The following is a 15,115-nucleotide window of genomic DNA, read 5'->3' as shown; positions in this document are numbered from 1 at the left end:
GAGCCGGGGGAGCCGGGGGAGCTGGGGGGAGCTGGGAGCAGCTGGGTGTAGCTGAGGGTATCTGGGCGTAGCTGGGGGGAGCTGGGGGGAGCTGGGGGAGCTGGGGGAGCTGGGGGCAGCTAGGGGAGCCGGGGGAGCTGGGGGCAGCTGGGGGAGCTGGGGGCAGCTGGGGGGGCCGAGGGAGCTGGGGGGAGCTGGGGGGATCTGGGCATAGCTGGGGGGAGCCGGGGGAGCTGGGGGGAGCTGGGGGCAGCTGGGTGTAGCTGAGGGTATCTGGGCGTAGCTGGGGGGAGCTGGGGGGAGCTGGGGGAGCTGGGGGAGCCGGGGGAGCTGGGGAGCTGGGGGAGCTGGGAAGGCTTGTGTTCTGAGCTGAGAGGGGCAGCCCCTTCTGAGGGCACGGGCCTGGGTCCAGCTCTCCTGTGCCATCCAGGGCGTCAGCCCAGACAGGGCCGGACCCAAGCAGCCCACTGGGATGGTTGGCTTGCAGGATCTGAGGACGAGCCCCCGGGAGGCCAGGCCTGGCAGCTGGGGGCCTGCCGCCCCCGGTCTCCCGCTCAAGGAGCCAAGCCGGCCCTGGTCTGCGCAAACAGCTGGGGTCTATTTATCTCCGCAGGAAGGAGTTTTTCGGGAAGTGAGAGGCTCCCAAAACTGTTTAGTCTCCCATCCTCCCGTAGCTCTGGGGCTGCGGGGCAGACGGCCCCAGGCCGGAGGCTCCTCCTGCCCGCTCCGAGAACTTGGCCTTTCTGCTGTGGGCACTTTGCCAGTCCCACCCTGGGAGGTGCCCACAGAAACCAGAGGTCCAACTGACTGTCGCCTCACGTGCCACCAGGCTGGACCGCCTACACACCCACGGTCACACTGTCACAGGCCAGGGGTCCTCCCCGCTCACCTGGCCAGGTGTGCACACAAGTCCCCACGTGTGTTCGTGTGTGGGATCTGCGTATAAACGTGTGTGTGTTAATGCAGCAGCGTTTGCATGCAATACACACTCACAGAGCATCTCCGTCTCCCAGGCCAGAGTCCACGTGACCCAGGTCCTCTGTGCTTGAGGACAAAGGGGCCAGCCTGATGGGTGCCCTTCAAGGACACATTGGTCATAGCACAGCCAGGGCACTCGGGGTCTGTCACGGCATTAACCGAATCAATCAAGCCATGGTGGTCAACATGGAGCAGGGAGAGCTCTTCCCAGTGGGATTTGAGTCTAAAATACAGAGAAAGGAAGTCCCAGGGAGGCAGTGCCCACGGCGGCAAGGGCCAAGACAGGTGCCCAGGCTGGGAGGGCGTGCTTGGGACCAACTTCACACCTCACTCACGACAGGGCAGGCGCCTGGGAAGGCCCACCAGATGCCCGCACCACACCAGCCCTGGCCAAGTGCCCCGCTCCTGGCAGCCACGCCCAATGGTAGCCTCTCCCCTCTGGCACCTGGAGCTGGTCCTGCCCCGCCCCCGGTGCTCACCACAGGACACATGTTGTGCTGGCCACTGGTGGAAGCAGGGACCAGGGTGTGCCTGTTACAGGCACCACGCCCCGCCCACCTGCCCTGGGGGTGCACACTCCTGCTGCACCCCCAAACCCAGCTGCTCCCAGAAGCCCCCAGAGCTGTCTCCTTCCTCGAGGGCACCCACCACCCCCACAACTCAGACTCTGCTCCATGCACAGGCCTGTCCCCCAGTAGGCCACAGGAGCCCACCCCAAATTTCCTCTTGCTGTGTGGGAAGAACTGGGGGAGACTCTCCACTGGGCAAAGCTTTCTCTGAAACCAGGGCAGTAGCTCCTGATGGGGGATGCCCACTCCACGTGGGCCTCAGGGGCTCGAGGGTCCTCGGGCTCCCCAGGTCAGGCTGGACAGCAGAGGCCGGGAGGTGGCCAGCCTTGCAGCCGGGGTCTTGGCTGAAGTCAGCAGGGGGCCGTAGCACTTGGCCAGCCTTACTGGCTGCCCTCAAGGGCTACCGGCCATCCCGCACAGGGTGCTGCACTGCTCGCCCCCCTGCATACCCAGGTCCCCAGCCGGACCCATCCCAAGGAAACGACTTCTCTCAGCGGGGCCGGCAACAAGATGATCCTGTTTATAAGGTCTCAGCCTGGAATGTCCCTGGGGAGCCAGGCCTTCTTGCAACCCACATCCCGGCTCTGCCACGGACCAGAGGGGGAGCTGGGCCCCGGCAGCCAGCCGGCCAGTCCATTAGCAGCTGCCCCGGTGCACAAAGAGCCCTTGTTCTCACCGTCTGTGACCTCCACAGGCTTGCCGAGGGGCAGAGCCCCTCCCCGGAGGGCGCGTGTGACGGGAGCCACTCACGCGGCAGCAGCCCCCAGCCCGCTGCGCAGAGTGTGGGAACTGCAGCCTGACACGCCGTGACCTGGCCAGCCGTGCGTCAGCCACTCGGAACGAGGGCACTGCTCAGGGCCACACGCGTGAAGAAGCACACGCAAGCATGTGAATACCTATGCACATACATGCCCAAACACACCACACATACCATGAGCACTGCGTCCTGGGAACAGGCGAACGCCACGTAGACACATGCACAAAGACCCCAGGCGTACACAGCACCGGGAGCATGTGTAAGTAATGCACTGGGCACACACGTCAGTGCCCACGTACAAACCTGTGCCAGGAACATTCATGCAGAGAACACAGTCGGGGCACCGCAGGCAGCGCAGTGAGGCTGCACACCCGTCCCCTAGGCAGTGCACACACAGGTACACTTGTGTGCTCCTCACGTGGTTTTGCACATGTGTGCATACCAGCTTTCAAGAGCCAGGGCTCGGAACTGGCTGCCCAGGCCTGCTCCAGGCTGTCCCTCGGCTCTAGGCCCGGCAGGAAGGAGGGGGCTATGGCCATCTACAGGGACGGCCACGTGGGAGCCCATGCTGCCGGGTCTCCCCCCGCCCGGTATGGGAAGGGGGCGCTGCTGGAGCCTCCCCAAAACCGCAGTGACGCAGCCTGCACTGTGTGTGTTTACACTGAGCCAGGCGGAAAGGGGTCATAAACATTGGGGATTGCAAAACCCACTCCAGGGGGCCACAGATGGGGCAGGCAGCTCAGCAGCAGGCCGGGGTCCCCGCAGGGAGCCTAGGCTCAGGGGCTGCGGCCAGCAGGCCCTGGAGGCCGGAATGGCCAGCAGGCTCGGGAGGCCTGGTCCTTGGTCCTCTGTGAGCTGAGCTAGGTTGTTGCCTTGGGCAGTGACCCCCGCCGCAGCCCACTGGACCAGCCTCCGGGTCCAACTGAGGAGAGGCTGGAAGGGCCGGATGCAGCTCGACCTAGGAGTCCAAGGAGTTCCTGGCTGGGGAAGGCGTCTGCAGACCAATGAGGTGCAGGCTTCCCTGGGGGAGGTGCCGGAGGCAGGAAGACATCCCCGGGGTGAGACTCAGAGGGCTCTGGGCAGACTCTGGTGTAAGGCCCTGTGAGATGACTGCTGGGCCCACTGCGATGGCCCCTGGACAGGGCCAGGCAGAGAGGCAGGATCCTGGGGTTTGGTCCCAGCAGCACAGTCCCACAGGCAGCCCCACTGGGGGCCTGGGAGGGCCACACAGCAGGGAGCGGGACACCGTCCTGTGTCCCAGCCCAGGTGGCTCTGGTCATTCCCAGGGTCTGGGAGGCAGGACAGCTGGGGAACGGGACAGCGGTGTGCCAGACCGTCAGGGCATCAGTCGCCGGCAACCCTGAGCTGGGAGACGTGAACTCTGCTGCCGCAGGAGCGCCTGTGCTGCTTGCAAGGATCTGGAGTGGCAGTTGTCACAGTTCCTTCCTGGACAGGACCCCGTGTCGCCTAGGGACCACCTTGGACCCCTACCAGGAGAGCCCGTCGTGGTGGCCCCGGTGCTGTCACGGAGGTGCTGTCCGCGGGGCCCTGGCCTTACCACGGTGTGAACGCCCCGTTTGGGGGTCCGTGTGATCTTTTGCTTGTCCTTGTCCCAGGGCTGTGCCATCCGTGTGCGCCCGCCATGGCCCTGCTGGCTTCTGCCTCAGTCAGCCACTGCGTGCATGTTTGTGTCGACAGCGCCATGGAACCACCGTGCACAGGGCTGCCCGGCCTCCGCGGGTGCCCACTCCCCTCCCAGTTGTCCAAGGGTCGAGCAAGCTGACACAAAGACCCTAGGGCACACAGGGCTGTGTCCTCCCCACGTCAGTGCTGGGGCTGCTACCTGCTCACCCACGTCTCCTGGCAGGCGAGGCCATGCCCTGTCTGATCGGTCTCGTACCTTCAGGCTTGGTCACCCCCAAGCCCCAGACGAGAGGGGCGGACACACACGGCCTGAGCAGAGAGCGTCACCCACGGGGCACGGCCCCTGAGCACCGGCTGTGGTCCCAACTTTGGAGAAAGGTGATGGAATCATGCCGGGGCTTGCGGGCAACCAGCCTGGGTCCACCTGGACAGCCAGCAGCATCCCTGGCCACTCCCCCAGCCCTATGCTGCGCAAACTGAGTCTGTGCTGTCCTGGCAGCTGCCTGGCAGAGAGGAGGAGAGATGGAGAGAGAACTAGAGAAGAGGCTGCTCCGAGCCCCTCTGCATGCCCAGTGGACGGCGTTGGGCAGGGCCTGGCAGGCATGGCTACCGCGATCCCACAGCCACCAGGAGCCAAGCCTGGAAGGGGACAGGGCCTGAGATGCCCAGTGTCCACTCAAGCCCGAGGGAACCCGGTGTCCCCATAGCCCCTCTGGGTTGAGACCTCTGGGCAGGTGAGTCGGCTCCCCACTGCCAGGCCCCAGCAGAGCTGGGGAGAAGCTCAATGCAGGACGAAGAGAAGGGCCAGGGTGGGGGAGGATCTGGGAGGGCCAAGTGTTTGGCAGGGACGCGTCGGGGAGGCTGTGCTGGGTGTGCAAGCTGCTTCGTGGGGTGTGTAGTGGACACACAAGCTGCGTCCTTGGTGCTCAAGGCTCACCTTCAGCCACGAGAGTCGCTCTGCTGGCACCCCTGCCCAGGCGTGGGGCCGTGGACCAGCGCCTCCACCCTCCCCACAGGGGACTGGCTGGGCGGACGACATTCATGTCTGTGTCTCAGTTTTCCCGCTGGACCAGTGGACGTGAACTGCTTCCTGGTCTGTGGACGGCTGTGGTCATGGTGGGGTCCCGTGCAGCTGAACCATGTTCAAACCCACATGCCCTCAGACAGACAGCACCATGCAGCCTGCGTTGCTCATTCTGGCAACTGCACAGAGATGGACACACCCCAAACACGCATGTCCACAGGCCGAGCCCAGGGACACACGCTGGACACGTGTGTTCACAGACAGAGCCCAGGACACACCCTGCACACGTGTGTTCACAGGCAGAGCCCGGGACACACCCTGCACACGTGTGTTCACAGGCCGAGCCCGGGACACAGCCTGCACACGTGTGTTCACAGGCGGAGCTCAGGACACAGCCTGGACACGTGTGTTCAAGGGCAGAGCCTGGGACACAGCCTGCACACGTGTGTTCAAGGGCAGAGCCCGGGACACACCCTGCACACATATGTCCACTAGTGGAGCCCAGGACACCCCGGAAGCGTGTTTGCACCAACAGTACCTGGGACACACCCTGGACACACGTGTCCACCAGCAGTGCCCGGGGCACACTCCAGACACATGTCTGTCTATCTCTCCCTCTCCCTATCTCTCTCTGTCTCTCCTCTCTGCCCAGGTTCTCACTGCCAGGGAGGCAGCCAGGACAGGGGAGGACAGGCCCGTTTGCCCAGTTGGGCATCTTGGCTGCCTCACAAGTCCTTCCTTGTGCCCCCCAGGGCTGTGTCAGCCGTCTCCTCCCCCCCCCAGGGCTGTGTCAGCCGTCTCCCCCCAGGGCTGTGTCAGCCGTCTCCCCCAGGGCTGTGACCCCACAGAAGGCTCAGTGTTGCTCCCACTGGTGCCCCTCAGGCCACAGGGTGCCCACCCTCAGGAAACCCTGCTGCGGCCAGGAGGCCAGAGCCGGAAACAGGAGCTCCCAGCCCTGGTGACTCACAAGCTGGCCCAGCCATGCATTTCCAGGGACAGAGCCAGACTCTGGTGACAAGGATCCCTGGGGCACGGGGGTGCCGGTTCCCGGCCAGTTCCTGGGGTGGCCCCACGAGGTAAGAGCAGGCCCAAGGCGTCCTCTGCCAGGACCTTCATGAGCCCTCCAATGTCTGGGGACAGAGAGGCCCCAGCACCCACAAAGCACACCTGCTGGGGTCCCTTCTCCATCCTCAGGGGCCTCTTGGGGGTGCTCAGGCCTGCTCTGGGGGTTTGCAAGGGACAAGGGACAAGGATGGGTTACTCCAGGTTACCACAGCTCCGCTCAGCTCCTAACAACCCGTCCCCATTCCTGGAGCCTCCCCACCCCGACCCTGCCCCATCACGGTGGGATGGAAACTTCCTCTACTCTGATCCAGCTTCAGAGCCCATCCCCCTGGGAGCCGGAGGCCAGCTACTGGAGCAGGGCTCTTCCGCCCTCTTGTGGCTGGTGGCCTCTGCTGTCCAGGAGCCAGCTCCAGCTGGGCACAGGCCCTGGGGGACAGACTGCAGACCCTCTACTCTGATGGAGACTCCCCACATTTGCCCAGGCTGTGCCTGAAAGGCCCCTCTCCTTCCCCACTCCCTATACACCCCAGTGAAGGAAGTGAGGGCACCCAGACCTGAGAGGCCGCAGTGCTGCCAGCGCCTACTGCCGGCAGGGGAGGGTCCGGGGTCTGAGCCAGGGCAGGCCACATCTGCAGCGGATCTCATGTGTCCTGAACTGGAGCCAGAGCGTGGGTCCTGTGCTGGCGCTGCCGGGTCCCCGGGTCCTCCTGGGAGCGGTGGTCAGGAGAGGGTCCAGCTGGGGCCACCGCAACCAGAGGCAGAGACTGGGCCCGGGCTGGGCCCCGGGGTGTCCAGGGTACCTCTGCTGAGCTCCAACGTCTGGCTTAGGGTACTCCGCGGCCCCTTCTGCTCGTATGTATGTGAGAGGGACAGAGAGAGATTGTCCAGGCCCTGGTTCACTCTCCAATGGCCACAGTGGTGCCCAGGGTTACCAGAACAGCCTGGTGGGCTCTTTCCTCCACTTAGAATAGAAACAGGGTGGAAAACGGGGAAGGGACTCCCAGGCTCAAAAACAGAAAGGAAAATCCAGGAATCCGGTGCAGACAGAACCGTTTCTTTGCGAAAGGTCCGGGTGAGCAGTGAAGGGAGAGGGCGGGGGAAGGCACCTCCCGAAAGGGGGGAGGTGGGGTGCCTCTCAAAGAAGGGACAGCGACCCCAAAGTTCCAGGAAGGGTCTTGGGATTTTAAACCTGACCCCTCCTTGTTGGGCAGGATCCTACAGGTAAGATATTCCCCATTGGTGGTCTCTTAATCAATTAGAATGGGTGGGCGATGCTGGTGCCGCACCCCTGAAGGTGTGATCAAGACCTCAGCAGGCCTGGATGGTCGCACCCAGAGCTGAGCCGATCTGCAGCCAGGAGCCAGGAGCTCTTCTGGGTCGGCCACGTGGGCGCAGGGTCCCAAGACTCTGGGCCGTCCTCCACTGCTTTCCCAGGCCACAGGCTGGATTGCAAGTGGAGCGGCCAGGACACGAACCAGTGTCCTACAGGGATGACACTGCACTGCCCCTCCACCGTGGAGGCTGTCTTTAAAATCGGGGTGCTGGGCAGAAGGTCCTCAAATCTTCTTAGGGGAGCACCTGTCCACTGCGTGGCCATGTGGACCGCCTGTGACCGCCACGGGTGGATTTTTCCCCGTAGAGAGGGACCCCACGTAACTGTCCGGCTGTGGGCTCCTGGCCGGGAGGGACCCTGTGCAGGGCGGAGGACGTGGGTGTCCTCGGCCGGGAGCTCCCTGCCCCAGGGGAGGGGTGGGCTTTGCTTTCCCTGAAGGCCCCCCAGCCCTGAGTGTGGGGCTGTGTGGGAGCGGCCAGGGCCAGGCCTGGTTTCCAGGGGTGGCCATGGAGTCCTGGACCCCACGGCCCTGGGCCCTCGGCAGGCCGGGCCGGCTCCCACGGAGGCTGACCACGGCCCTGGTCCGCGCCCCGAGCTGCGAGCCGTGGCCACCCTGTCCTCGCGCGATCGTGCGCCCTCCGCAGGACCCGGGCCCAGGTCACGGCCGCGGGCGCGTTGCCCTGGCGACGGCCGACGCGCGCTTCCGGGGCGGGCCGCGGCGACGGGAAGTGCGTGGCCGCCGGGGCCATGGCGGCGCTGGGCGTGTTGTGGTTGCTCCTCGGGGCGGCGTGGACGCCGCGCGGCGCGGCTTCGGGCGAGGAGTTCTGGCCCGGCCAGTCGGCGGCCGACCTCCTGTCGGGGGCGGCGGCGCGCAGGCGGTGAGCGAGCGGCGTCCACCGGGGGTGGGCACAGGCAGGGACCCCAGGGGGAGCGATTGGAGCCAGGGTGTCGTGTGGGTGCGGGAGGTCTGTGTGCCGCTGGGCTGGGCGTGGGAGGCCCCCCAGCAGGCCCCGAGGACCTGAGCACCCGCTGGGCCCCGGGAGCGCCGGCAACCGAGAAGAGGATGCGCCACAGGAGATCCTGCGCCCCGGGAGAACCTGTGCCTCAGAAGAGTCTGCGCCCCGGGAGAGCCTGTGCCCCGGAAGAGGATACCTGTGCCCCCGGAGTGCCTGCGCCCCCGGAGTGCCTGTGCCCCCGGAGTGCCTGCGCCCCGGGAGAGGACGCGCCCCGGGAGTGTCTGCGCCTCTGGAGAGGTTGCGCCCCGGGAGAGGATGTGGGTGCCAGGAGCGTCGTGCCCAGGGCTGCCCGCTGAGCGCACACCCCCACCCCAGGTACCTGCTGTATGATGTCAATCCTCCGGAGGGCTTCAACCTGCGCCGTGATGTCTACATCCGCGTGGCCTCGCTGCTCAAGACGCTGCTCAAGAGTGAGGACTGGGTGCTGGTCCTGCCCCCGTGGGGCCGCCTCTACCACTGGCAGAGCCCGGACATCCGCCAGGTTCGCATCCCCTGGGCCGACTTCTTCGACGTGCCCAGCCTCAACAGGAACATCCCGGTCATCGAGTACGAGCAGTTCATCGCAGGTGGGCGAGCTGCGCCCTGGGGCCCACGGTCAGCCCTCCCGCCACGGAGCTAATGGGGGACCCTGAGACTTCGCCGCTGGTTCCAGACCAGGCCCCCGGTTTCCTGCCTGGGTTGGCTCTCCTTGGTGTGCCAGGGACTGGCCAGGCCTCTGTGCCTGGGGGCATGCGAGCCCATTCCTTGAGCTGGCTGGGGCGGGTGTGCCCTCACCCCCTCCTGAGTCAGCGCCCCTCGGTAGCTCTGAGTGCGCCCTGCAGTGTGGCTGGCCGCCCTGGACGCTGAGAGCAGGTAGCTGGGCCAGGAGTCTCCCCAATTAGTCATGCCATGCATCTGTCCTGTGGGCCCTGCCCAGACCATCTCTGACCACCTGGGTGTGGGCAAAAAGGGGGCCAGGGGACGGCAGACCCTGCTCCTGGCTCCTGCTCCAGTAGGGGCAGAACCTGAACTGCCAGGCCCTGGACAGTGATGGGGAAGGGAGGGGCCTGCAGGAACAGGAGGGAGGGAGGGACAGCAGACAGACCCTGCCCATAGTGAGGCCAGGCCAGGAGGACAGCAGCGGGCCCTGGAGGAGTCCCCAGGCTCTGCCCACTGCTCCGCTCTGGGCACGAGGAAGCCCTCTGTGCCCGTGGCGCCTGCACCATTGCGTGTCTCCCATCTCTTTCAGAGTCTGGCGGGCCCTTCATCGACCAGGTCTACGTGCTGCAGGGCTACGCCGAGGGCTGGAAGGAGGGCGCGTGGGAGGAGAAGGTTGACCCGCGGCCGTGCCTGGACCCGCTGCTGTACTCGCAGGACAAGCACGAGTACTACAGGTGTGCACGTGCCGGGAGGACGGGGCGCCCGTGTGCTTGCCCAGCCAGGCACCGTGTTCACGGCAGCCCCAGTGGGAATGGCCACCTGAAGCCAGGCTGGCCGGAGGAGCGCTCCTGCAGCGGCCACTCCCAGCAGTGTTGTGTGCAGAGCCCTGAGGTCTGCTATCATCCAGACGTTCAGAGACACACGGTCACAGGTCCCCACGAGGTGCCCAGGGTCCTGATCTCCATGTGGTGCCCAGGGCCTCCTGGGCCACGGAACCCCATATGGTGCCCTAGGTCACGGAACCCCACGTAGTACCCAGGGTTTCCTGGGTTATGAGTCCCCCCGTGGTGCCCAGGGCCTCCTGAGGCTGACCCGCAGAGGCGTGGAGCACCATTCAAGCCTCCCCTGGGGATGGCCCGGACACCTTGCCAGGCTGTTCTTGACAGGAACTAGATGGGATGTGCTGGGATGATGGTGGCCCAGGAGGCTGCCCAGCCCGCTGCTGCTCTGCCTGCCCCAGACGTGTGGCTATGGCCGTGTGTGCCATGGTGCAGCTCTCCCTGAGCTGAGCGTAGGGCTGGGACATGCGTGCATCCTCTCACCGGTGCAGATGGACCAAGGGGGCTGTTGGCTTTATTTTGCAGAGGCTGGTTCTGGGGCTACGAGGAAACCAGGGGGTTGAACGTCTCATGCCTGTCAGTCCAGGGCTCCGCCTCGATCATGGCACCGGTGCTGCTGCGGAACACTTCTGCCCGGTGAGTGCCCAGGCCAAGTGCCCTCCCTTGGACCTCAGGCTCAGCTCCCACGTGTCCACGGTGGGAGGAGGCTGCCTGCTAGGGGAAGGCCCAGCCCAGGGCCTCTCTGAGCAGTGAGAGGGGGAATGGGAGGGCTGTCTGACCCTGGGGCCTGGGTGGCCGTGTTCAGGTGGGCGTCCTGCCTGTCTGGGCCTGTGGTCTGGCTGCAGGTGCACAGCAGGTCCACTGTGGCCTCTCCCCGGCCCTCTCCCAGCCCTGTACATGCAGTGTGGGGCCTGCCAGTCTCCGCTGCTGGGGGATGGGGTGGGGAGTCCAGCAAGAGGACACGTTGGAGGGTGGGCTTCCTGGGACCCGCTGGGACTGTTGGATTTTGAGGTCATCAGCCCTTTTGGTCCCTTCATGTGATTTTCCCCAGTGTCCCAGTGCCAGGTGTGAGGGTGTCCTCAGGTCAGGACACCCCCAGGACCCAGCCCTATCCCAGCATGGCCTTGCTGTCACTGCTGTGGCTGTGCAGTCACCCGGGGTTCCCTTCCTCCCGTGGGCCCATGGGAATGGCAGTGAGCCCATCCCAGCATTGACCCTGCCCACCCGGGGAGAGTCTCTCAGGCTTCAGGGAACCCCCGTCCTAGTCTGGGTGTTCGAGGTCTCACCTTGCTGCGTCCTCCACGGCATCCACGTGTGTCTGACCGTGGCTGGTCCTCCATAGTATCCTGTGTACGTGACCATGGCTGGACCTCCACGGCGTCCGTGTGTCTGACCGTGACTGGTCCTCCATGGTGTCTGTGTCTGACCATGGCTGGTCCTCCGTGGTGTCCGTGTCTGACCGTGGCTGAGCCTCCACGGTGTCCATGTGTCTGACCGTGGCTGGTCCTCCACGGCGGCCGTGTGTCTGACCGTGGCTGATCCTCCACGGCGGCCGTGTGTCTGTGGCTCCGTTTGCTAATCCTGTTCCATGTCCTGCTCTTTGCTGTTCCTTCCTGGGGCAGGGCAGACTGTGTGACCCCTAGGAACCTCCATAACTTGCCCTGGGCACCTGCTGGGTCCTGGGCATTTGCCCGGGCCAGGGTTCCCTCACTTTCACTCCTAGAGACAGCACTTCCTGTTTGGCTTCAAGCAGCGACCGTGGCTTGCTTTCTGTCCCAGGTCGGTGATGCTGGACAGAGCTGAAAACCTGCTGCATGACCACTACGGAGGGAAGGACTACTGGGACGTGAGTGCCGTGGGCGAGAGGGACCCGGAGCACCCGGTCAGAGGCTGGCCGATGCCCTCCCAACACACAGCTCCTGCCTGGGGTATCAGCGTGGGCTCGGGCTCGGCCCCGCCTCATCCTCCTGCCCACTGTGCGGGAGCTTGCCCCGGGCTCTCGCTGGTGGCCCTGGGCCCTGAGATGGTGCACTTGCTCCTTCTGTCCTGGGGGAAGCCTGCGCGACCAGAAGCCCCTGGTGCCCGGAATGGAGGCGGTCACAGGACCAGCTGCCCCCCACACCCGTGCAGAGGTGGGGCCTGCATTGCATGGTGCGGGGTCCGCAGTGAGAACGCAGGGAAGTGCCAGACTCGCGTGCTCAGGCAGGACCCGCATGGTGCTGGTCGGGGGCACGTTGTCCAGCGGCCTGCAGGGACCCAGCCTGGGCTCTGCGACCTTTCCGGCGAGTTTCACCCAGCCTGGGCCGGGGTGACCAGGTCGGCCATCAGCTGTGCTGTCCCCACAGACCCGGCGTAGCATGGTGTTTGCCAAGCACCTGCGGGCGGTGGCTGACGAGTTCAGGAGCAGACACCTCAACTCCACCGACGACGCGGACAGGACCCCCTTCCAGGAGGACTGGACCAAGATGAAGGTAGGTAGCCTGGAGCCAGCAGGGCCAGAGCTGGACGGGCCTCTGGTCAGCACCCCAGCCTGCTTTCCTCTGACGGGCTCCGCGTGGCCCCGTCCCTCCACGTTCATCCTCACGAGCTCCACGAAGAACAGATGTGTCCCTGCCTGGGGCTGTTGGGGAAGGGCACTGCCCAGGCTGAGGTGCAGCTGCGTGCTTGGCCTCTGCCCGGAGGAAGGAGTGAGCAGTGTGCTTCCCACGCAGTCGGTGTCTCCCACACTGTGGTCCTCAGATCCCACACCTGCGGGGTCGTGCGCCCTGTGCCTGAGATGCCCCCACGCCAGGGCTCCTTGGGGTCCTCCACCCTCGCTGCATGGCTGCTGCAGGACCGGGCACCCCCGGCCCCAGCCTGTCCACTGACCCCGCGCGGCTCCTCTTGCAGGTCACGCTGGGCTCGTCCCTCGGGGGCCCGTACCTGGGCGTCCATCTCAGGAGGAAGGACTTCATCTGGGGGCACAGGGAGGACGTGCCCAGCTTGGAAGGGGCCGCAAGGAAGATCCGCAGCCTCATGAAGACGCACCGGCTGGACAGGGTGTTCGTGGCCACAGATGCTGTCAGAGCTGGTACGGAGCTCGGCGTGCCTGTGGCTTGTTGGGGCAGAGCAGTGTGGCTGGCTGCTGGCCGGCATCTGTAGGGTGGGCAGGGGCGCCTGGACCACGCCATCCAGCGGGCTCTCCTGCCGTGCAGAGTACGAGGAATTGAAGAGACTGGTGCCCGAGGCGGTGCGGTTCGAGCCCACCTGGGAGGAGCTGGAGCTCTACAAGGACGGCGGGGCGGCCATCATTGACCAGTGGGTCTGCTCGCACGCCAGGTACTGCCCGCCACGGGCCCTGGGCACTGGTGCTCAGAGTGGGCGGGGCGGCCATCACTGACCAGTGGGTCTGCTCGCACGCCAGGTACTGCCCGCCACGGGCCCTGGGCACTGGTGCTCAGAGTGGGCGGGGCGGCCATCACTGACCAGTGGGTCTGCTCGCATGCCAGGTACTGCCCGCCACGGGCCCTGGGCACTGGTGCTCAGAGTGGGCGGGGCGGCCATCACTGACCAGTGGGTCTGCTCGCACGCCAGAGTGGGTAGGGTGTGTGCAGGGACCACTCCCTGGCCTTGGCCTCCGTCAGAGTCCCCTGCCAGGAGTTGGCTTCCCGCTTGGGTCTCAGGCCAGCGTCCTCTGTGGAGAGGTAATGCCTTGCCCAGCCACTTGCTGCCATCCTGAGCCGTCCTCCCAGGATCCTCTTCTGTTCTGTAACAAGCACAGTTGGCATACCCAGGGCCGGCTTCTGGGAGGATCCAGCCTGGCAGTGGGGCCCCTGTGGCCTCACCCCACAGCCCTGCTCCAGCCCACACCTGCTCTGGTGCCGGCTCTTGGACTGGGTCCTGGGTGTCCTCGAGTGAGACCCACACATGGCACTGCAGGGGGATGGGCAGTGGCCCTGGTGCCCAGGGTCCTGCAGGGCATGATGGGGAGGAGGCCGGGGAGCCCGAGGACACTGGGCCAGTGCGGGAGCTGTGAGGGCCCTGGGAGCATGCCCGCTGCCCTGCGTGACCTGCCACCTCCGTGTGCCTCAGGTTTTTTATCGGCACGTCGGTCTCCACGTTTTCTTTCCGGATTCACGAAGAGAGAGAGATCTTGGGCTTGGACCCCAGGACAACCTATAACAGGTTCTGCGGCGACAAGGAGAAGGCGTGCGAGCAGCCCACCCACTGGAAGATCACCTACTGAGCTACCAGCCCTGGTCAGCGCGGGACAGGCCCTGCTGGCCCCCGCCTGCAGGGCTCGGCCACGGGCGTTGGGGTGCCACAGGTGTATTGCCAGCGGCCGCCGTGTCCCCCCCAAGAGGGTGGGCGTGGGCCGTGTGTGCGGAGGCCTCACTGGGAGGAGCTGGAGCTCTACAAGGACGGGGCATGGCAGAGTGGACGGGAGAGTGTCCTGTGTCCGGCCCCAGCTGAGCCTGCCTGCTCCAGGCCCGGGTGAGCCCCTTGCCACCCAGCGCCCGGGAGGCTCGGGACTGGACGCTGCGGGTCCACAGGTTCACACGTGGTTTTCCGCATCTCGCCGTCCCCGTGGGAGCCTCGCCTCTAAGCAGCTCCTGGCGGCGCCCGTACTGGGCAGGTGCTTGGGCTCAGGGTGCCCTCCTGACCCACCGTGTGGCAGTGACCTGTGGCCCTGTGGGCGCTTGGGGCTCTGCCCACCCGCCAGGGTGACCTGCCCACCGTCCCTTGGTGACAAGGGACACGTCGCTCAAAGCTGTGCTGGTAAATAATGACGTATTTATTCTGTCTCCATTTGTATATCCAAACGATAAATTTTCTAGAAAGCCAGAACGCGTGCTTTTCCTCGGCGTGGCCAGCAGGGGAGGGAGCGGCCAGGGTGGCTGAGTTCCTGGGGCGGGTGGCCCGTGGCCTCCGGGTCACGTTCCCACGAGGCTCCCGGACTGGACGTGACCCCGAAGCCTCTCGCGGGGCCCCGGGACCCACACTGAGAAGGCAGGAGGGACACGGGCGTGGACACTGTGAGGGATGCGGGAGAGGTGCAGCAGGGCCTGCGTGGGCACGCTGCGCGGTGACGCCGGCATCAGGTGTGGGCACGCTGCGTGGGCACGCTGCGCGGTGACGCCGGCATCAGGTGTGGGCACGCTGCACGGTGACGCCGGCATCAGGTGTGGGCACGCCGCGTGGTGATGCCGGCATCAGGTGTGGGCAGGGCCCACGTGGGGACGCCGGATGAGGTGCGGGCACTGCCGACATG

The 15,115-nt window shown here is 65.8% G+C and overlaps 1 protein-coding gene across 2 annotated transcripts; it reads left to right on the top strand.

The window, feature by feature from the left end:
• Positions 1 to 8,117: 8,117 nt before the first annotated feature.
• POFUT2 (protein O-fucosyltransferase 2) lies at positions 8,118 to 14,688 on the top strand. Of its 2 annotated transcripts, none has more exons than XR_005884569.1 (9): positions 8,118 to 8,248; positions 8,702 to 8,952; positions 9,615 to 9,759; positions 10,390 to 10,500; positions 11,644 to 11,710; positions 12,210 to 12,335; positions 12,754 to 12,934; positions 13,059 to 13,352; positions 13,936 to 14,022. XR_005884569.1 is itself a non-coding variant. In XM_040986753.1 (9 exons), the coding sequence occupies exons 1-9, from the start codon at positions 8,118 to 8,120 to the stop codon at positions 14,087 to 14,089; spliced, it is 1,290 nt and encodes a 429-aa protein (XP_040842687.1). In that variant the 3' UTR covers positions 14,090 to 14,688. The 2 variants fall into 2 exon arrangements, 1 of the variants encoding a protein (XP_040842687.1); XM_040986753.1 differs by having other exon boundaries at positions 13,059 to 13,182; positions 13,936 to 14,688.
• The last annotated feature ends 427 nt before the right edge of the window (positions 14,689 to 15,115 follow it).

This window comes from Ochotona curzoniae, unplaced genomic scaffold (genome assembly GCF_017591425.1).
Source record: "Ochotona curzoniae isolate NIBS_2020 unplaced genomic scaffold, NIBS_Ocur_1.0 contig_4516, whole genome shotgun sequence".
In the NCBI taxonomy this organism is placed as follows: Eukaryota; Metazoa; Chordata; class Mammalia; order Lagomorpha; family Ochotonidae; genus Ochotona; species Ochotona curzoniae.
Note: the sequence above shows the minus strand (reverse complement) of the source record. Positions and strands in the feature narration are given on the sequence as shown.